At 43.0% G+C, this 22,994-nt stretch overlaps 1 protein-coding gene across 7 annotated transcripts in view; it reads right to left on the reverse strand.

Moving 5' to 3' along the window:
• Positions 1-320: 320 nt before the first annotated feature.
• The window catches only part of PIKFYVE (phosphoinositide kinase, FYVE-type zinc finger containing), a 95,616-nt gene continuing 72,942 nt past the window's right edge, over positions 321-22,994 (reverse strand). For 6 of the 7 annotated variants that reach the window (XM_054043979.1, XM_054043980.1, XM_054043982.1 and 3 more), the window contains 14 exons: positions 22,600-22,660; positions 19,150-19,305; positions 17,776-17,896; positions 17,183-17,278; positions 16,687-16,770; positions 15,281-15,372; positions 14,204-14,368; positions 13,148-13,207; positions 12,463-12,639; positions 11,782-11,885; positions 11,087-11,215; positions 9,414-9,675; positions 5,383-5,457; positions 321-4,430 (listed from right to left, as the gene is read on the reverse strand). In XM_054043979.1, coding sequence (XP_053899954.1) covers positions 4,315-4,430; positions 5,383-5,457; positions 9,414-9,675; positions 11,087-11,215; positions 11,782-11,885; positions 12,463-12,639; positions 13,148-13,207; positions 14,204-14,368; positions 15,281-15,372; positions 16,687-16,770; positions 17,183-17,278; positions 17,776-17,896; positions 19,150-19,305; positions 22,600-22,660 — 1,698 coding nt within the window. In that variant the 3' untranslated portion in view covers positions 321-4,314. The remainder of the gene's footprint in view (positions 4,431-5,382; positions 5,458-9,413; positions 9,676-11,086; positions 11,216-11,781; positions 11,886-12,462; positions 12,640-13,147; positions 13,208-14,203; positions 14,369-15,280; positions 15,373-16,686; positions 16,771-17,182; positions 17,279-17,775; positions 17,897-19,149; positions 19,306-22,599; positions 22,661-22,994) is intronic. The other variant, XM_054043981.1, reaches the window with a different exon arrangement.

Raw genomic sequence — 22,994 nt, forward strand, 5'->3', positions numbered from 1 at the left:
CCAGCTAGCTTTGATCTAGCTTTGGATCAAATCTAGTTCAAGAGCACGGAAGCCTGGATAGCACGTATGGCAGCCACTCAAGTAGATACCTGGGGTCCTGGGCGGGCCCCTATGTTGCATTTACACCTCCCAACTGCAGTGCAGACATACCCTGGGTTTAGGGACTAACCCAATTATTGGCTGGGAGGGGTGGGGGAAAAAAGTTTTTCAGCCATCTTGCCTAAATCATGCCAATGCCTCTGTAGACACGCAACGTTTATTGGCTATAAATTTGATGAGATTCTTGTCAAACACACGTAAAGAATGTAAAGAGTAGCAAGTATATTTTAATTACTTTATTAGGACTGCTATCTACATACAATTCAGTTTTCCAAGTAGTCAAGGCAGTTACTTTTAAATAGTTTAACATGTCAGAGTCATATAAAACACAGCTGGAACCAAGGTACAATAGAAATATATACATATTATGGTACATTGAGTGCTTTTGAATGTGGCTCATCTCATCTCTGGTAACTAAGGGTCTCATTCTGCCATGCTTTTAGACACACTGAGGAGCATCTTACTATGCACGTAGCTCCATTGGTCTCATATGGGGCTACTTATATAGCAAGGTGATACTCCGTGTGAATAAGGGTGGCAGAATCCAGTCCCAAGCAATTAAAAGAAGTTGTGCTATACAGATACTGTAACACAAAAATGAGTTGTCACTTCTTGAATTAGACAAGATTAACACATTTGCCTAAACTCCTAGATTTATACAACAGCTAATGCAGCATCTGAGAAAGTGCTGCTTCATGATTGCAATTGTAGTTGATTATTTACTCTATGTACATACACCCGTGTTACAAGATTAAGAGAAAACATTGCACTAACCAGAGCCATAATACTGCGTGTTATAGTCCCCTGCGTTAATACTTCAGGGATCCTGATCTAGCTCAGCTACAGTCAGACACCAGCATCTCACCAGCCTAGTTTTAGCCCTGACAGGAGTTTCCAGATGTGAAACGCTGTCTTTTGTGCGCAAAAATACTGCTTGTTGCTTTCTTTTGGAGGAACTCAGTTTTGTAGCAGGTGAAATGCTAGGATAGTTCTTATCCTAATGGAGAACACCCGTAAGGAGCTGCCAATTCCATTACTGTCGCTGACACGTCCTTCCTTTTGCACAATATATATGTGCTGCGGTGCCTTTCAGTAAGTGTTGTCTCTTGAACTTTGCCCCAGTTGAATAAGATCATCAAGTACTTCAAATCTGCAAAACCTTCCAGATCACAGTGAATATTGGTGCCCCTTTATTTTCCAAGGCCAGCACTGTTTGTTATCAGCCTCAGTCAGACCAGGACAAGTAATTTACTGCCTGAGTGCAACCACCACCGTCACAGGAGAGATCCTGAGCTGATGTCAATTGGCATAACTCCATTGACCTCCGAAGAACTATGCCAGTTTGTACCCGCAGAGGATCTGGCCCTGAATTCAAGGGACATTTTCAGGTTTCAAGTAGTAGTACTGCAAATCAGCTGGACAAAGGACACACTTAATAAAAAAAAAAAAGGCAGGTCTACATCTGTCTCTTTTCATGCAGTGCTGAAAGTCTGTCTGTTGATCCCAATGATGGGGAGTACTGACTATGTTACATCAGAACCATGGTTAGCAGAGTTACTAATAACCATCAGCTTAAGTAGCAGCAAAGGGAAAAAACCATACATCACTCTACAGAGTAACTATTCTTTGTATCAAAATGAGGATGTTGTGGAGTGGAAGGACTATAGCAGAGAGCAGAAACCTGAATGTTACCCATGTTCAGATTTGGTCTGTTACTCCTGACACACAGCTGATAAAATCCACTTGACAGTGTGTCAATTGAGCTGTCAGCATGGGTTAGAGAAGAGTGTATAAATTAGCTTTTCTGGGGAAGCTGGAGAAGAGTGAAATAAAAGGTGAAAACTTGTAATATAGATCTGGGGCAGCCATATAAGTCCGTAACATGGGCTTTTTCTTTTGGGGAAGATGTGTAGTGATGCTTCCTCCTAGAGCTAGAAAAATCTACATACAATAGGAATGAAAACATGGTTGAGTTGCATTCTTAGTTAAAAGCAGTAATTCCATGATACTGGGTAAGTCACTTGACCTTGTACAAAGCCAACTTAATTGTCAAACTGGGCAAAAAGCACAACCCCACTGAAAGCCAGATATATCCGGGTAAGCATGACTCTGATGTAAGTTAGAACATTAGAGGTAAAAAAATGCATAAACATGCAACAGCACCTCAGGCATCAGTGCTTGACTCACTGGATTTATGGGATTCTGCTGTAGGGAGACATGCAGTATTGTCACCTTCAGCCATCCTTGGCGTGCACTGCAACTGCAAACTAGTTGATGATTAACGGATTCAGAAACACTAACAATCACGCTGTACAAAGCGAATGGGACTTCTCCAGCTTAAACCCAAGTTAGACTCCTCTCCTTCCTCTTTCTATAGTAGGATCAACCAAATGTAAGAATCGAATGGAGTTTTTTGCTTGACAGGACATGAACGCTGCAGCAGCGTCACTTAACAGCAGCTCAACACCAAGCTGCATTTTTATATGAACAACCTGGATCAGGTCACCACTGCTGAAATTTTTTAATTGCCCTATCCACCCTCTCTAACCCCCATGCTTGGGTATATGAATTACCATAACCCTAGAAAGAGAAATGTTGGGTAGAGGGAAATGCATAGTTAAGACTCAGTTACTGCACTGAAGCTAGTATTAGTGACAACCCATCATAGCAGATAATGGCCCTGAAGACTTGTGCCGTCTGAGACGGCACATTTAATTTTGCCTGTTGCCTATGTCCTATAAGGTAAGTCCCAAGGACAATGGAACTTGCCTTTAACATACATACAGTACCCTCATTTTACTGGCCTTTATTGTATTGAAGCTAAAATAAGTAAACTCTTGGCACGTCTACCAAAAAAATAAGTAAAATTAATAAAAATGAAAGAAGTGCTTATTTTCAAGTTGTGGCGATCCACAGATCCCTGCACATCATACCAAAAACACCTACTAATTCCGTTTCCACACAGAGCACCAAGACAACTGAACATTCATTTCAATGCTGCAGAAGCAAATGTTGTTTAGAAGGGTTTTCAAATCTGGTTTATATGTATGAAATGTCGCTGAGGTCTGGATGTGGAATCTTATCTTAAGAACGTAAGAAAAATATTGTGCTGGCAAGACTTTTTACTTTGAAGGAATGTGAGTCAAAGTTTTGTGGGAATGAAATGAAATGATTGGAATTTATCTTCAAAGGACGTTAGTATCATTAAAAAGGAAGCTACCATTAAGGCGGCATGATTCATCATGCAAGACAAGGCAGTGCTTCTTGCACAGAAGTCTCCCTTGAAAGGGATAAGAGAGATCTGTAGTTTAATTAGTTTGCTTCTGGGGCTTTGGGAATGTCTGGTTCACGTTCCTATTGTTTTCAGTGTTCGACTGCTCCATTTCTGTGCGAGGCTGCTGAAAACTAATTTATGACAGGCAGGGCAAATTGCACTTTACTGCAATGAACTTAGCTGCATAAAAGTTAAGTACAAATAAAAGGACAATGTAATGTCATAGCTGGCTACAACACACACAAATATCGTTTACAGAAGCCTGTAAGAACAGAACTTGTGAAGTGCATAACAGGACAAGTTATTCACTCTGATTCTTACAAGGTCTGCTTCAGACCACTGCAGCAGTAATGAACATTGTGGATATGAATTGACTTAGATTTTCCATGACCAGGGTGCTTATTCCAAAGCTTTCTATGTCCCTTACACTATCACACTAGACACTGATGCAAATCACACACATCCGCTCTACAGATTCAAACTCACATTAGCCACTGTACAAGTTGTGTAATACTTGCAGAGCTCACCTATTTCTCTCCAAAGTGTTCCATCATAAACTGGCCAGCACCAGGTTTCAGTGCTCTGATATGTGGGACAGTGTACAAATATCTGTATTGGATGCTGTCCGCTTTTCTGTGGCTGAGCTAATAAATCACCCCATTCTCAATCTTCTTGTGTAATATGTTCCAACTCTGATCCCTACAATAGCTTGCATCTGCCAGCCTTATCTGTAATCTCTCAGGTCAGGAACTGAAGTGCAGGTAAGATGCAGATTTTACATTTCAGATGCACGTGGCCTGTGCAGATGCAGGTTTGCAATCCTTTTGCCTACTGCAGGGAGCTTGAACGGCAACGTAAAGTCCAGGATGTTTGTGTCCTCTTCTATCAGGAAATGTTCTCTTTCACTGTGCTTCCCTGCCCACCACAACGTGTGCTTTAGCTCAGCAATTCAGACCCAGCCCTGTCCAATGATCTGGCACCATCAGGAAATACTTGTCCATTGCTTCACAAAACCTGGTCCGGTACAGTTCTGGAGAGACCACAGTTGGCATTTTACCTAGTGTTTAAAAGAGACAATAATGCCACAGTTTGAGATGGACCAGAGTTCACACAGGAAAAAAAATCAGGTTTGTATTACAGTAGTACCTAGAGCCTTGGGGCTCTATAGCACGGACTGCTGCACCCACACACACAGTGTAAGAGTCTCTCAGCAAACAAGACAAAGGAAGTAGTAGCCCCATTTTACAGATGGGCTTGGAGACAGAAGTGAAGTGACTTGTCCAACACCAGGCAGGGCAGAGCTGAGAACTGAACACAGACTCCCGTGTCCCAGTCAAGTGCCTCAGCCACAAGACAATTCTTCCTCTTGAGCTGCTGACAGCTCATTTGTAAGCATTTCCCCTTTGAGCTCCCCACAACCAGCACAGGTGTAATGATACTAGAAAGTCACATGGTCAAGCACTTGTGCTGAGGGGAACTTTGACATCATAGCGAGTAGCGTGAGCCACTTCATGGGTTGGGAAGGCAGTGTGGCTGTGATATCCGGGAGGAAGGGTCGCAGGCGGAAGAGAGGAATCAGATCTTCCGAGCACACAGGGTGCAGGGGAGTTTTCACAGAAAAGATTTCATTCCCCAAAACCAAGAAACGGGCATTTCTGAATCTGTTTTTAAAAGATTAGTGACTTCTGCAAATAACCCAACAATACGGAGATAGCGTTACTCTAAGACAGGAGAGCAGTGAGATACGTAGGTGACCCTTCCCTACAAAAAGTAATAGGCCAATTAACAGTACCACCCATGTAGATACATTGTGAGAACACAAGACTCTTACACCGTGCACAGCCTTAGGAATGAGGGAGAAGAGGAAAGAGTTGCAACAATAAATTTGTACGAGAGAAAGAGAGTGGTGGGGGTGAAGGGGAGAGAAAATAGTATTGCCTGAAATCTGTCAATAGCAGTGCCAATAGAGTGGGTTATCAGAAATAATATTGGGTGTGTCTTGGACTCACCTTGTCCTCCCAGGATGCCTGTTGACTTCACCACCATTTCAAGCTTTTTGTCCCAGGTAAAGGTGCGAATGTAATCTATTACAAATACAGAAAGACGCGTCATGAAGTTCATATTCCAAAGAGAGATTTCTGGGTAATTAGAAATACATTCCTGGCATATGGCAAAGAAATTCAAGTTGCAAGCATTTGCTGCCAACAGAACAATTTCACATTCTTAGCCAGCGGTCTCTCACGCTGGCAGGGGAAATAGCTCAGTAGCGATGAGAACACACCAGCTAGTCACTATGTACATAAAGATATTGCTCAGATATGCTTTGCCTTCACTCAAATTAGTGAGAGCTCCAAGCATCTTGTTATGAACTTTCCTTCATCCAGCTGACCCCAATCCTACGTGTGCAAGGAGCCGCCCCACACTGATCCTACAGTTCATAAGGTGGTTTATGATCAAGGGTGCCCAGAGATGGCTTAAGATCTAGCAACTCATTCATTTTAAGTTAGTATTATTACCCTTTATTAAAGTCTCTTTTGCCCACAAAAAGCATCTGGTGCGGCTTTCAGAGCACCTCCCAACTTTCCTTTATGGAAAGAAGGGCTGGGAATGCCAGAGGTTACCCTGAACAAAAGGAAAGGAGGACAGCATGGCTTGGGCAGGAAAGTCCCAGGGTTGCTTCCAAACCTCTCTCCTTGGCACATGAACTAAAGTCAATACAGCTTCTCAGGCTTATGAGAAAAACATCGTTTAAAAAAAAAAAATTCTTCATTAGGTGATCCTGCTTCTCTTATTGCTCTCCCACATGTTGTACAGAGTCCCTGTAAGCAATATCAATTAGTCTTCATCCTAGCACTTACTCATTGCAGTTGCCCAGCCTTATATTCAAGGCTTATTCTTATTTACAGAAAGTGTTATTTTTAAGTGAATGTTGTTGCTTTCACGGAGACCTGCCGATTACAGATTTTCCATTCACTGCACAAATATTTTCCAATATTTATTGAAACCCCTTCAATAGCCCACGCTTTGTGGTGAGCTATGCACAAACAGTGGGGCAGAAGAGAATTTACTGAACAAAAACGCAAACAATGATGGTCCTAGCATCAGCCCTTTCTGTAGCTATTCAAATGGCAATGACCTCGCCTCTTTTTAAAACAAAACAAAAGTGGGAACACTGACGCAGCCTGTTTTTGGATAAAAGTGGCATCTTTGTAAGCACAAAGAATAGAATGCAAGAGGAATAAAAAACTATTCCCATCGGTTCTTCAGGGAATACTGAATTATTTTTCTCTTCTCAACTCAATCCAGCAGTACTCAAGGCATGTTTCCCTGAGGGATTCAGGTTAAAAACAGAAGTGATTTCCAGAAAATAAATAAATACATTTGAGAGAGAGAGAGAGAGAGAGAGAGAGAGAGAGAGAGTGAGTGTGTGTGTGTGTGTGTGTGTGTAAAATTATAGATGAACTAAAACCAATTTTCACTTGAAAAGTTAAGAGCAGTCTGTACAAATGTCCATTTATAAGCAAAAGAATAAATGATGCAAAGCTTTAGATTGTATTAGGACCAGAGTTAGTTCTGTATAGCTCTTGAATTTGAATGTATTCAAAGTCACCTTAGTATGACAGGTACCAGCGGAAGTGATGGAGAAACAGCGTGACATGTTGCCAGAGATCCATAGGTTTACTTCTCTGATGTGTTTATTCATCGTCCAGCAGAGGCAAATAAGCCTTCCATAATGCCTACAATTTTGCACTATCACCATCTGTTTCAGGATATATGCAGGAACACCTAATCATCTGATGTAAAATGCTACCCGAATAACCAACAAATGCAGGTAGTGGTTATTATAGGAAAACAACAGATCCTGCCATTAGCAGACAAGAGAAACAGATGAAGTGGCCATTTTCCCCACTAAGTTAGCTTACAATGCTCTTGGTACAGCGCTACCTCATCATATGAAGAGATTCACTACTTAGAAAGTTGGCTGACACTGCTTAAGTGACTGTGGGAATGAACATGCAAAATACACCTCTACCCAGATATAACGCGGGCCTCGGGAGCCAAAAAAAATCTTACCGCGTTATAGGTGAAACCACGTTATATTGGGGTAGCGGCGGCAGGGCTCCGATGGTGATTTAAAGGGCCCGGGGCTCCCCACAGCGGCCAGAGCTCCGACCCCTTTAAAGCACCGCCCGAGCCCCGGGATAGCAGCGGCAGGGCTCCGACGGTGATTTAAAGGGCCCGGGGTTCCCTACAGCGTGGGGGGGGAGCTACCCTGGGGTAGTGGCGACAGGGCTCCAGCAGTGATTTAAAGAGGCCCAGGCTTCAGCCGCTGCAGGGAACCCTGGGCCCTTTAAATCTCTGCCCGAGCCCCACTGCCGGATATAACACAGTAAAACAGCCCCGCCCCCCCAGAGCGCAGCTTTACCGCGTTATATCTGAATTCGTGTTATATCAGGTCATGTTATATCGGGGTAGAGGTGTAGTGAAATATTCATCAGTGCTTTTCGTTTAGAGGGAGAGCTACAATTTCATGCTGTTTTCATTATATAAATTAGGAAACATCCCAGTATGGGTAGGTTTTTTTCCCCGTCCTTTGCTCTCCCAAAAGACTCATAAGTTTGTGCAATTTCCAACTTTAGTTAAAAACAAAAACTTTTTGAAAGTAAGAAATTCCTGGAAATCAGTTATGGAGACCAACTAGGCCATCTAAATCCTTCCCAGGCTAATGCAAGAGATTGCTCCCTCTACAACATTTAGTTTTGGCCAGTCTAGTTAATTGTGCAGAATCAAAACCACCACCACTTAACGGAAGTACTGAATTACATTTACTGTACATGGAACATTTGGGGCTGCTGCTTTTAACGGCATGAAATTTTGGCTTCAGTTCTTTCAACTATTAAACACTGAAAGCCATTCTGAGAGCTCAATAGGAAGCACAGAGGATTCCCTAGCTCCCATCTTAAGAGACCTCAGTTTGGAAACATCCTTTGGGATGAGTTGGCATCTTTATTTTGAAAACTAATTTTCCCCTAAGGGGTTTCAAATATGGAATGTGGTGGATTCACCAGCCAAGCCTTTTATTCAAGATTGGCTGTCTAAGGAGTGTTCTAGTTCAACCGTAAGTTATTAGGTGTGATACAGGAACGAACAGGTGAAATTCTACAGCCTGTACATCTAGGCTGACTTCCTGCATTGACCATAAGGTCCCTTCTAGTCTTAAAAAAAAAAAAAAAAAAAAAATTAAATCAAACCTATGCATTTTTTCTAGGCCCGTCTCTGTAAGTAAGTTGACTTAAATTGCCATTCAGCTTGGACAGGAAAGGAAGTATGTAAGGTGGCATAAATAATCCACTCTCTATTTTAACATGGACTTTGACTCCAAGGCATGCAAATTAGACACCAACTTGACTTTCCTTTAAATGACTGCAAAAGGTACTCAGCATGCATGTTAGCATTTGGACAGCTAGGGTTACAAGCAAACAGGCAGGCTGGAAAGAAAGGAGTGAGAGAAATCCTTAAGCTTTCACAGTCAGTGTGATCTTACTTCAGCAAGGTGAAAGGCAAGTGCTCATGACATGTGCCTTTGTTGAGTTGGGTGGATCCAGTGAATGTTTGAATGGGGTCATTTGCCCACATAATTCTTCAAATATATTAGCCACAGATATGGCTCTGACTCCAAGGGAGGCTTCAGAAAGGTTCACCGTGAACCGCCCCGCCCCCAACACACAGCTTAATTCAAAGGAAGATGCAGAAGTCACAAATAACCACAGATATGGTTTGGTGGTGATAAGAAACACAAAGTCCATGAAAAAAGCAACAGAGGGTCCTGTGGCACCTTTAAGACTAAAAGAAGTATTGGAGCATAAGCTTTCGTGGGTGAATGCCCACTTCATCAGACGCAAGGGCTCCCTGCGGAAAAGGTGCCACAGGACCCTCTGTTGCTTTTTACAGATTCAGACTAACACGGCTACCCCTCTGATACTAAAGTCCATGAAGTTAAAGTTAAGTACTTGAAAGAGCAAGAGCAAAGATTACATACCAATGATCCCAACCACCAGCTCATTGCTAGTATCATCACGGCCAACCAGCAGGGAATAGTCAATGATGAGGTGGCTGGAAAGAAAGTGGGAATCGCTGTGGATGGAAGCCCTCAGCACAGCCTTGCAGTGGGAGCGGATATACAGAGGGTTGTCCCGTACCATCTTCAAGAGATTTTCATCTAGCAGGACAACATCGCAGCTTTCCTTCCCAGTGTCTGTTTTCACATTTCTGTTCCGCAGGGAGCCCTTCAGGTCAAACACCTGGCAGGGGAGGACAAGAGCACTTTGTTTCATTGGAAGAAAGTCTGTTTTACCCACTTTCCACTCTGTTAGAGACCAGTGTATCAAAGACTACAAATTGTTTTACTAGGAGAGCATGAAGTGTCAAATCTCACCCTTAAATCAATTAATCCTATATATACAACTTGGGAGTGAGTGGTAACTAATCAATGGGCCTTGAAGAAGATGTCAGTACACTGCTTACAGATTTTATTGTATTATGATTTGGACTTTAAAGGTGACCTGACATGATATTTTCTTCTAAAACTGCTGAATATAAAAGAAAGCGAATGCTGCCACTTTTTGATGTTTGCATTCTGCTTACTGGGAACCCCACAGGTCAGACGTAAGGAGAAGACATTCGGGAGAGGGTGAATCTTACATGCAACAGGCCATGGTGTGGCTGGGAAGGTCAGAGGATTAATTGTAGAATTGTAGCCAGTTGTGGTTGCTGCAAACACAGTACAAGATAGGCCATACAAACCTATTGATCTGGCCTAGAAACCTGGTCCCTTCAGCTACCAAACAGCTGTGCTCCAGTCTAGCAAGAAGTTAAGCTCAAATATATAATGTCTCTGAGGCAGCAAACCACCATAGGACAAGCAGGTCACATATACATTAAAACCATTAGAATTAGATACAGCAGACACTATAATATGCTTAAACCACCACCACCACCACATTTCTTCAAATAGTAGTTTAGGCATAAGGTCAAGATTTAACCATCTGGTAAGGATAGACGGTCAGCAATAAGCCTTTTTTGATCTAAAAAGACAAAGTCAAATTTTAAGTTGTGTGTGATTTTGGCTAATTTTCTTCTAACATTCAAAAAAAATTCTGAGTCTTCAGTGTAAACCTTGCAGTTCAGGGCAAGCCACCCTGGATACCCAGAGATGGAAGGACAAATATAGGACATCTAATGGAAAAAAGGTTGCAATCTTAACTATAGCAATAGAAGCCATTTGAAGATGACACTTTTATGCCTTGTCTACATTACTACGGGAGATCGATCCAAGTTACACAACTTCAGCTATGTGAATAACGTAGCTAAAGTGGACGTACTGAGATCTACTTACCGTGGGGTCCACACTACGCGTGGTTGACTGGAGACACACTCCTGTCGACTCCCCTTGCGGTTCTTGTTTAGGTGAAGTACGGGAGTCGATGGGCGAGAGATCTGCGGTCAATTTAGCGAGTCTTCACTAGACCTACTAAATTGACCACCGATGCATCGATCGCCATGCGTCAAACCCCAAATAAGTGTAGACAAGGCCTGAGTCAACATATTTAGGGTGAAGATGCCCCATTAGTATCAGTGGCAGCCCTGCTGCAGCTCTCTGTGTCAGAAGAAGCACTTTGGAAGAGAACGATGCATCACATAGTTATTCCTCACCTGAGCCATTTTTCTGCCATAGAAAAGGTTTTCCATGACAAGCAGATCCAGCTTTTTCTCAGTGTTGTTCTGAGAGTTCTTGTATCCAATCCGATACACTCCAAGTATTTTGGCCAGTGCTGTTGGTTTCTGATCAAGAGAACAGAGTGATAACATTCCAATAGTTATGGTAGTAAGCATTACATTTCTGTGCACCAGAACTTTCATTTTTCATCCCAATACATTTGATTTTTAAGTCTTGGCGAAATGTCTGCATTTTAAATTTAAAAATACATTCTTTCTTTCTATCAGGCTGCCAATATATACCCAACTCCCCATTATACCTTTCATATCTGTTAGTCAGGGCCGGCTCCAGGCACCAGCACAGCAAGCAGGTGCCTGGGGCGGCCAAAGGAAAGGGGCGGCACGTATGGCTCTTTGGCGGCAACTCAGCAGCAGGTCCCTCAGTCCCTCTCAGAGGGAAGGACCTGCCGCCAAATTGCCACCGAAGAATGAAGCGGCGGTGGTAGAGCTGACGTGGAATGGCGACCGATCGCGGCTTTTTTTGTTTGTTTGTTTTCCCGCCGCTTGGAGCGGCAAAAACGCTGGAGCCGGCCCTGCTGTTAGTCCCCCTCATTTTAATATGACTGGCCTGAAAACAATTAACTATTTAAATAAAAGCCAAGTTCCAAACACCAGGCTATACAAGCTCCTACCTTCTGCTGAACAGCATTAGTGATGTAAGTGAAGTAGTGTGGGGCGAAGTCAAGGAAGGACTGGACCTCCAGACGGGGCATCTGCTTCAAAATGAATCTGTCATCTGTTTCAACATTAGAGAAAGGCTATGCAATTCCAGATGTAGGAAAACAACATTTACTGTAAATATACATAGAGACACCCCCGCCCCCAAACCCTTCAAGAATCTAACTTCAACTGTGTACCTTATAAACTGTAATTTTCTCTTTAAACCTTAGCAGCAGAAAGTTGTGTCCATAGACTTTACAGTTCTGGGTGTTGGCTCATTTGAAGGAATTAAAAAAAGTCTGGTTTGCCTTAACCGTGAAAGCCAGAAAGATTGAAAGAAAACTGTAATCATTCAATTATATTAAAAATTGGCATCCCTTGAAGCCGTGAGAAAATAGGAGTTTTATACTTAACCTCCTTGGCCAGCTATTTTCAGCACTGCTGAAGAGTGGGTACTGTTGGCATTTTCTGTGTGTGCTTTCTGAAAGCCTGTCCTCCAGTTGTGCTTTGGGGTTTTCAGTTTAGTTCTCCAACCCCAACCCCCCCTCCCCCCCCAAGTGCCGCACTAAAGGTACAGAAAACACCCCTCCCACAAGAAATGGTTAAGAAGATTTTCACTATGAAAGGGGAAGAAATAAGCATGCCAGTTTTACCTTCCGTCACATAGAACGCAGCTCCTGACTTGCCTCCACGGGCCTGCCAGGGCAGAGAGTGAGACAGGGAGCGGATGAAGTCCTCCTCATGGCTCCCGAGTATCACATCACGCATCTTATGGAATTCCCCGGCATAATAAATCCGGCAATAGAATTTGGCATTAGCATCTGAAAACTCTGCAGAGAGACGTGGAGGGAGAAGGTCCTTCATTAATTAGAAAAGGCAAGGCTTGTTTTCCCAAGAGAGATGGCCTGTCAGTAATATTTTTCAAGAGCTTTTAAGATCCCTTGCCCTCACTACAAAAGTTTTTTAAGTTACAGTTACTCTCTTATCCACCCCTATGCTTTAAGACTGTAGAAAGCTGGCTAAGCAGTAATTAAAAAAGGGTGGTTTGTTTTTATTTTAAATACTGCCACAAAATTAGCCCATGTTACAGCCCAATGGATAGCGCTTCAAAACAAGATGTGATGGTAATTTAGACTTTGTAGGGCTGTTTTTGTAATTAACACTTGGACTTGTCAGTAAGAATGCCATTGCACTGCAACCTGACATTTTCCTGCCCAAGTTGAACTGTCAACTCATCAACTCCAAGTTTTATTAGGGAGGTAGTGCTGTGTTTTGTGAAGAGGGCAGTGTGCCACCATGTGATTCTCAATTAAGAGCCCCAAATTATTTCCTACTCACGAAGTTCCACATGAGGATTTGCTAGCTGCTTCTTTTGTGCATCTCCTCCATCTGCTTCATCTGAAAAAGGCAAGGGGAACATTAAGTCAGGCATGTCTGTTTAGCACCACAAGCCAAGTTTTATAACAAGGCATGCTTAGTACTGAATAGAATTCACATTAAAGGAAGATCTTTGGGGTTTGCCAAAATGTTGATTTTTATTAGCAGCAGTCGTTCTAAAGCCCCCCTCGAGAAGATGATTAGATACTGCATGAACAGTTAGAGAGTCATAATCACACACCAATCATTTATTTTACTAACTGAATTAGCCTCATTTCCACTATTCAAGGTCAAATTGGGCTTCAAATTACAAAGTTAGAAATAAGATTCAAACTCAGTGTGCTATAAAAACCGATGGTCACTGGAAGAGTCCTCAAAACAATTGTGGGTAGATACTAAAGAAAAACACATTGTTCATTAAACTTGCTGAAGAGAACCGTGAAGTGAAAGAGTCATAACTAATTTCTTAGAAACAGTCTGGAAAGCAATTGTCTTACTCTAGTCCCTCCAGGCCAAGCTTCCCAATAGAACAGCTCTGTGTGAGAGTTTCGAGTGCCGCTACCACTCACACTAGAGAAGCATGACGACAGCACTAAGCTTTTTAGCCTATGTGAATGCAGTTCCCCCACCCCCTTCCTTCTGTTTTCTACTACTCCATGAACTGAAGTGAGACAGCAGAGCAGGAAGTAAAGCGGAGAGATGGACTGAAGCCCGCTGGTTCACGCTACACCCGCCCAACTTGAAGGAATTTGGAAGACCCTGAAACCAAAGATGTATTGTTCTTGATACTATAGGCCTGGAGCCTTAAAAAAGGTCCCTTGTCTAGTAAAGAGGGAAGCTGGGATTTTCAAGAGGAGCCCATTGAATTTCAATGAGATTTGGGCACCTAACACTTACATTTCTTTGAAAATTCCAGCTGGGGTAGGTTTCGGGGTTTTTGTTTGTTTGTTTAAATAGACTAGATCTTGGGAGATGAAACAATCCTAGTTGGAAGATGCAACTGATGAGAGAGCATACCTTGAGTTTCTGCTCCTTGGCTCTCCGGGCCCTCCTTGCCCATCTGTCCAACCTGGTAGTAGGCACTATCTGCACCACGTAAGGTCTCTTTCTTCTGGGCAGACAGATCAGGGCTCTTCCCTCCTGTGCCACGGAAGAAGGACAGAACTCCAGAAACCTTTTTTGCTAAAGTGAGTGAGCAGAGGAAAGAGTGGACACCATTGTTTCTATAGTCACTACAACCCAAAAGCTTGTATCACAGAAATAGTCTCAAGTGACTTTTCCAGCAGGAGGGGAAAAGCCCATTCAACAGTAACCTATTTCCCATCCTCCAAACAATTTAAAAGTAACAGGTTACTTGATAGTGATACAGAATGCTACACCTTAATACTTCAGAAGTCATTGGAGAAACTGCACACATCAAACTGAGTTGACTGCTTCATTGCTACATTGGAGTGCTAAAGTGCCAATACTTTAAAAAGAGGGGCGGGGAGGAAAAGAGACAAGCTGAAGAAAGCCTAACACATAGGCGATGTTCCCATGCTCACAATTTGATACACCTCTTAAAAAACAAAACAAAACCAGGAACCTTCCTGATTGTAAGAATCATTGGCATCTTGGAAACTTTTCTACTGAGAAGTACTCTTGATATTTTACAACTTCTCCTCCTCCCCAAATTTCAAAATATTTAACCAGTAGCCTTAAAAAAAACCAAAAACCCACCATAAGACAATACTAGGAACACAACTGGAGTCCTATATGGGGCACAAAAGCCCACAGAAGAATACTTAAGTCTGCTACATAAAAAAAGAACTGAGGTTATCTGTTACTAGAAGAGAAGAGAACCAGGAGAAAAACACCAGTGAGAGACTTGGTTTAAAATAGAGAGCAGGTAACAGACTGATTTTCAAGCTTGTATCAGCAGCTCAAAAACTGAATTTACGATGCCCAACTTAGAACAAATTGGATTTGGTTTCCAAGTTGTATTTTCCCTTTAACTTAGTTTCCATCCAAACCTACACTTAAGCTTATTTGATCTCAGTAATTAAATCAAAGCTGGCCTGTGATGTGGATACTATTTCTCTAAAACAACCTTACGTTGTTCTGCTTCAGCCGTGCGGTTTGCCTGTGCCACATTAGTCTCAGGCAATCGGACTGGGCTGCTGCTCTTTGGTTTGTTGTCCGACATACTGAAAGGGAAAGACATTCTGCATTATTTATAACCATACTAAATTTTCCATGTGAACCAAATAAACTAGTGCCCAGGTGAACAATTAGATTATCCCCCATTTTAAATGAAAGAAAGAAAGTTAAAGTTACATCCTCTTCCCCATACAGATTTAAAGAGTCATATTGTGGGGAGACATTCAACCCCTTGTGGACTTCCAGGCTTCCTTCCAAAATGACTCCTCTCCCTCAACTATCCAGGGAGGAGATCACCCACCCGTATCTCAGCGGGGAAGGCCCACTTGCCTGAGTGCAAAAACTGCTGCTCTAAATCACCAAGCTGAGTAAACAGGACTATGGGCTTCATCAATAACAGATTGTGCCAAACAGCACAGCTCCAGGATTGGGAGCAGCCCAATCACTGCATCCTAGTGTATATGCAACTCTGTGGAGAAGCTGGTTAGGAGGGTACAGGACAAGGGCCCAAAGTCAGATGGGACCTCGATTACTGTTATGAGACAGCTGTTATTGAAATTGGGGACGACACCATCTGGACACTGGGTGCTGTCAGAAAATTGAAGTACTTGGCAGTTCCATAAGAGCACATTGAGGGGCCCCCAGCTATGATTTTGGCTCCCCCTCCCCCCAAACCATGACCACACTCAGCTCTCTCTAGAGCAGGGGTGGACAAACTTTTTGGCCCGAGGGCCACATCTGGGTATGGAAATTGTATAGCGGGCCATGGATGCTCATGAAATTGGGGTTGGGGTATAGGAGGGGAATGAGAGCTCCGGCTGGGGGTGCAGGCTCTGTGGTGGGGCTGGGGATGAGGGGTTTGGGGTGCAGGAGGGTGCTCTGGGCTGGGACCGAGGGGTTCGGAGAGCAGAAGGGGGATCAGGACTGGCGGTTGGGATGCAGGGGGTGGCTCAGGGGTGCAGGTTCCGGGCAGTGCTTACCTCAAGCGGCTCCCGGAAGCAGCAAAATGTCCCCCCTCCCAGAGCTCCTATATGGAGGCACTGCCAAACGGCTCTGTGGCGCGCTGCCCTGTCCACAGGCGCCGCCCCTACAGCTCCCATTGGTTGTGCAAAGCAGAGCCCCCAGGCTGCCCCTATGCATAGGAGCCATAGGGGGGACAGGCCGCAGCTTCCAGGAGCTGTGTAGAGTGGCCACCGACCCTGTTCCCCAGCTGGAGCACTGGAGCGGAGCAAGCCCCAGACCCTGCTCCCCAGCAGTAGCGTGAGGGCTGGATTAAAATGGCTGGTGGGCCAGATGCAGCCCGCAGTTTGCCCACCCCTGCTCTAGAATATTGCCAAGCCTGCTATGAGCCAGTCTGTCACCTGTTTGGTGGAAGCCCTTCTTCAGAACTGCTCTTCAGAGATGCTTTGGATAACTCATCTAAGCCATTTCTGTATTCTTTGCAACTGAAAGGGAAAGATTTACAGTTTATGTTACAATTCCTACAAGACCAACCCATTTGCTTTAATTCGGAGGCAGCAGCAAGTAGGAGAACAACCCCCTAGAGATATGATACCCACCTTGTAGCACAAGGTCCTTGAGAAACTATTTTACTCTGTTCTGTAACAACTAGCTCTGAATTCTAGTTATTTTATCTAAAAGGATTTTTCAGAAAGCTGCAGACAGTCTAATTTCCCCACGTACAATGGCTGTCACTTCAATTTCGCAAGGAGCTCTCATATGGGGCTAGAAGAAAGTCTCACATTTATAGAAGTACCAGCTGCGAGGGGTTTTCACATGTTCCTTGAATGTAAAGGCCACTGAAGATCTCTTTGACATTTGGGATAAACCCAATGAAGAGTGAATCAATTTAAATACCTGAGCGCAAAAGCTATGATGGAGCTTGGTTCCTTTTCACAGACTGCAATGGGTACCCGTTCATGTTCATACATTAGGTAGTGCTTATCTGGGTCACTGTATAAAAAACAGAATAGATTATTCTTTTATGATAGCAGCTCAAGGCAAGTGAAGGAGCAACAGGTGGAGTTTTTGGTGAAGTTCAGATTTCACCAAATACACCCCAGACAAGTGATTCTGTGACTTGGATGCTTCATATGGACTTGTAAAAGGTATTGGCTTCCCTCATCACAAATATTTGTAGACGGCACATTAGCCACAGGCTAGAGTAATTTAAAATTCCATTATGTACTACAGGTGGAGAGTAGAAAGATTAACATGTTTGAGAAAACATGGTTCGCTTCAAGCAAGTTATATACTATTGGATGTTATGAACACACTATTAATCCAGTGATGTTTATGTGCAAGGAAAGCCAAGTTATGACTATTAGTTTCTCTGTTCAGCAAGAGCAGTTGCAGAGATTTCAGTTTCTGTAGCTAAGCCAGGACATCAGTTTTGTATTTGACACACAACACAATTTTCATGCCCATTGCTAGCACCATATATTACTTACAAGGGGAATGGAATGGGATTATAGCTGTTTCCAGGCAACAAATTTGCCAAAATAGCTTTCATAGTAGATTTCTCCTTCACCTGGCTGTCTGTAGATCCCAACAAGTGTCCATCAAATACATCTAGAATGAGGGTATGACTATTAATTGTGGGTCATGAAGCATACAACAGAACAATCAAACTTTACTTGAATTTCCACATGAGCAGTAATCTTGGGAAATAAAAAATTCCTTGTTCTATCATACATTTAACTGGAGGATGTCAAAGAAATTCACATGTAAATGTAAGTATCATTGCCATTTTAAAAATTGAGGCTGTGAGGTTAAGGACCAAATTGTTAAAAGGTAGACTGCCATTAAGTGCCCAAATATAAAAATCTGGCCCAACAGTGACTTGCCTCAAGTTACAGTGAGTCTGTGGAAGAGCCATGAATAGAACCCAGATTGCCTAATTTCCAACCCAGAGGTCCTATCCCCGGAGCTGAATATATGAACAGTCTCATGCAGCTGATTATAGTACAGCTTGTGAAAATTTGCACTGTAACTGCCCTTTTTTGTAGACAACCTATTAAAATCTCCCTGGATCAAGATTCGCTCAGAGAAGCTGTTTGGTGGATGTCAGCTCGCAATGCAGCAATATTGGTTCAGTTACATTGGCTGGATGGCCTTGTAGCACTGCGCCCTTGTGACAGATATGCCTGCCTGAAATAAGTCTAAGATCAGACCTTGACGTTGGATAAGAGTTCTCCAGGATATTCAGCCCCAGGAGAAAGGAGAGTGCCTTTCACTTACAAGGATTCCTTTCTGGACAAAACTAAATGTTGAAGAACATGAATCTACTCTTCATTCAAAGAGGGAAGGGTCAGTGATATGGAGAAGAAAGCATAGGGAGAAAGGAGGATACCAATGGCCTTCCCTCCGGAGGAGAGTGGCTCATGGCCAGTCTTCATTAGAATGCAGTAACAAACCAATAGCTCTTCTGCAGCCACAACAGAACCTTTAGCAACAAGCATATCTTGAGAGGAGCACATGTATTTTTGAGACAGTTAGGTACCATTCAAACATTTGAAGAAGGTTGATGAGCTGCCCTGGATCACAGGTTACATGATACAGGACACCATTACTATAAGTTTACACTATTTTGGTTCCCACCATTGAAGCCTGTTGCAATAATCAAGAACACTTCAAAATATTTAGTCCACTTTGGTGAGCTTTAGGCACTCAGTCGGCCGAGTGAACTGTTTGGTTCTCAGCACCATCCATCACTTAGAGAGGCAGTCACATTAATCTAGTAACCAGTAGTCTCATATGCTAGCCACTACGTGGCATCTCACACAACCAAAAGGGAGAGGGAGATAAGAGTCATTGAATTGTACCTTCTGAGCTACTGGTGGTGTCTGGTTCAGAGAGTGAACTGGCAAAGGAAGGCCCCCCTGTCAGCTGCTCTGACACAATTTCAGGTGGGGTAGGAAGCTGGAGGTGGGTGGAGCTTGTGGAGCTCTGACTTGACAGGGTTGTCAAGAAACGGTCGTCTGTTGAACATACGAAAAAGAACAAGGACACAGGAAAGCAGTGAGATTACCAACCAAAACTAATATCTGCTTCCATCCCGGACCCTTCACTAAAAACTGACATTCACTTGGGTAACCATTTTTCCCCTCACATATATATGATATGTGATATAACAGATCCAGGCCTCATCTGAAATACTGTGTCCAGTTTTGGGCCCCACACTACAAGGATGTGGAAAAATTGGAAAGAGTCCAGCGGAGGGCAACAAAAATGATTAGGGGTCTGGAGCACATGACTTATGAGGAGAGGCTGAGGGAACTGGGATTGTTTAGTCTCCAGAAGAGAAGAATGAGGGGGGATTTGATAGCAGCCTTCAACTACCTGAAGGGGGGTTCCAAAGAGGATGGAGCTCGGCTGTTCTCAGTGGTGGCAGACGACAGAACAAGGAGCAATGGTCTCAAGTTGCAGTGGGGGAGGTCCAGGTTGGATATCAGGAAAAACTATTTCACTAGGAGGGTGGTGAAAAACTGGAATGCGTTACCTAGGGAGGTGGTGGAGTCTCCTTCCTTGGAGGTTTTTAAGGCCCGGCTTGACAAAGCCCTGGCTGGGATGATTTAGCTGGGAATTGGTCCTGCTTTGAGCAGGGGGTTGGACTAGATGACCTCTTGAGGTCCCTTCCAACTCGGATATTCTGATTCTATGAGATCCTTCACTTGGAAAGTGGAGGAGCAATGCATAATGAGAGCACAAATGCTAGGTGGGGTAGCAGGAAAAAGTTTCCAAAAGCACTTAAGTCCCAGTTCTGAAAGTGACTTGGGGCTTGTCTACACTTAGGCCTAGTCTACACTAACCCCCCAATTCGAACTAAGGTACGTCGACTTCAGCTACGTTATTCACATAGCTGAAGTTGCGTACCTTAGTTCGAACTAACTGCGGTCCAGACGCGGCAGGGAGGCTCCCCCGTCGACTCCGCATACTCCTCGCGCCGAGCAGGATTACCGGAGTCGACAGGGAGCACTTCTGGGTTCGATTTATCACGTCCAGACAAGACGCGATAAAATCGAACCCAGAAGTTCGATTGCCTGCCGCCGAACCAGCGCGTAAGTATAGACAAGCCCTTAGACGCCGCTGCAGCACATCAGTGCAGACGCTACCTAGGCCGACCAGAGGGACTCTCCTGTTGGTGTAGCTAATCCACCTCCCCTAGAAACAATAGCTAGGTCGACAGAAGACTTAGGTTGGTTGCTGTCAATTTAGTTCTGTCTACAGGGGGACTTAGGTTGGCTTAATTATACCACTTGGGGGTGTGGATTTTTCACACCCTTGAGCAATGTAGTTATGCCAACTGAATTTTCTAGTTTAGACCAGGCCTCAGAAATTCCAGCTGCTTAGTCTCCTAATGGGATAAGCATCCACGTCGCTTTCAAAAACTTTTGAACGTTTTATTCAGAGTGGTTCTAGTGAGAGCTTTTGGAAACTTTAAAGTGATGATCAAGCTAAACATCTATAATATTGTTACTAATAAAACCTTATATTACAATTGAGAACATAAGAAATCCAGTTTCCTTTTCACCGTTTATGCAGCAGATTCATTTACTGCATTCCATTCATCTCTGACAACAGGTTAGCCCATGTCACTTTGCAGTTCTCACCCACAATGTCTGGGTTGCAGATACCCTAGAGGAACACCCACCCATGAATTTTTAAGAAACATTTCAATTCATTAGATTTTATAACATCAAAATCTAGAGTTCTCAACCTACTCCTCTTGATGGAGTTCCTGTAACTTTTGAAAGAAACTGAAAACATTGGATCTCCCATATTACTAAGATAATATGCAACTTGCCTTGAACAACCACTCAAAAGACTCTATGGGAAAATAGTTACAGCATCTCACTTTCAGTAATCCTTACCCTTAAAATTCCTCTACTTTGCAAGAACATTTCTGCATTGGAAGTATTATATTCCTATTTGCAACATAAGAGACCCATAACGAGCGTGTCTTGAAATGAAAACGTAATAGGCAATTTAGTATAAAAATCTGAAACAGGAGATGACTACGGTTTTTCGCAATGGGAATGAGATGCAGCTTCTTCCCCTCAGTCATGACAATATTTAGGAGAGGCACATTAAAACCAAGCTTTGACAGGGACTAGCTGTTTTCCAGCAGTCCATGCTACATTCTAACCTAATGTACTGTTAATAGTTAGTGATAAATAAAAGTAATCAGCAAAATAATTAAGATTACATTTAAAATAGCTTCATTAGGGTTTAGCATTAATAATGCATTGAAAAGAATAGACAGTTCTTTTAGAGCTATGGTTTCCAAGAATTAATGATCACCGCATAAGTTTACATTGATTTCACATTTTGATGGTTCTTTTTAACCTTGAGGCTAGTAGCTTAAATCTCTTAAAATTAGAGTGTAACAATTATGTGCAAACGCAATGAGGACAGTTACAAAGGCAATTTTTACACTAATAAGCTTTATAGTACTTCAATCCAATTTATGCTATAATCCTTCCTGTTTGGCAGAATTCAATTAAGACAATAGTTCCATCATGCCTGAATACTGTTCAGTCTTGCAGTACACACTAACCAACTGCACAACTGAGCTATAGCTTTGAACTTCAGCAAGGCAGGGTTAACCCAGACTGGTACCAGATATACGAGACAAGACCAAAATATATCTTAATCGTTTTAAGAAACTGCCCTGTGGTATTCGTCATGCTGGGGGAGTGGTTTGTGCCAAACAATTTGAAACAGAAGTAGGTCATTGCACACTAGGGAACTTTTAGTGTAGCACCAGGGTCCACATGGACACTTAGTTTGTGGCAGGCTGGGGTGTAAATCTACCCCGCACTAGTCTGCCATGTACTAAGTGTTCATTTAGACAAGCCCATTATTTCAAACTAGTCTCTAGAGCTCAGTGACATGTTGCACCTTTGTGATTTTGCAGCCTTTAAGAGTTTTAAGATGAAAACCTTAAAGGTCATTAATTCTTCCAGGAAAAACTTGTACAATAATGCTATGTGGACATGAAAAGAATTCTGATTCTGTACCAGATATATGCTCCCTTTCCATTCTCTCCTCCTTTGTTAGGGATATTTACATGGAAATGGTATCCATTATGTCGTAATTGAATACAGGAAAAGATATGTATCTGTATCACAGAGTAGTGTAATGGTCTCAAAATGGAAAGTTTGAGAACAGACCTACACGGATGCATTAGCAGCTTTAATTATTTCAGATGAGACGGGGATGAGGTGAGCAATTCTATCATGTCCTTACTAGCACACATTATCTAAACAGACCTTTTTCTCCATTCTGTAGGGCTGGAGACGCATTGCGGGGAGAGGCGTCCATTGCACTGATCTGTGAAAAGATGGACAGAACACAGATTACTGAGGAAGCAGCCAGTAGTCCCCTTCTCTTTTCAGCTATATCCCCTATGATGGGGTAAATACAAAATGAAGCAGCATCACATTTGCAAAAGCAGAGCCCCCACCCCACCCCCAGCATTTTCAGCTTCTGCAGCACCACCATATATGCTTGATGTGCAAGTCTTAAGATACGATTCTGTAAGTCTGCTCGTGTCTGTAAAAAGTAAGAGCTGCACTCTAGGAGAGACAGTAGGATTTAGGTTACTGCCATCATGGCCAACCATTCTCTTCATGATCTCTCAAGTTAGAGCCCTGTGCCACAAGTT

The sequence above is a fragment of the Malaclemys terrapin genome, chromosome 11 (genome assembly GCF_027887155.1).
Source record: "Malaclemys terrapin pileata isolate rMalTer1 chromosome 11, rMalTer1.hap1, whole genome shotgun sequence".
NCBI lineage: Eukaryota > Metazoa > Chordata > Testudines > Emydidae > Malaclemys > Malaclemys terrapin.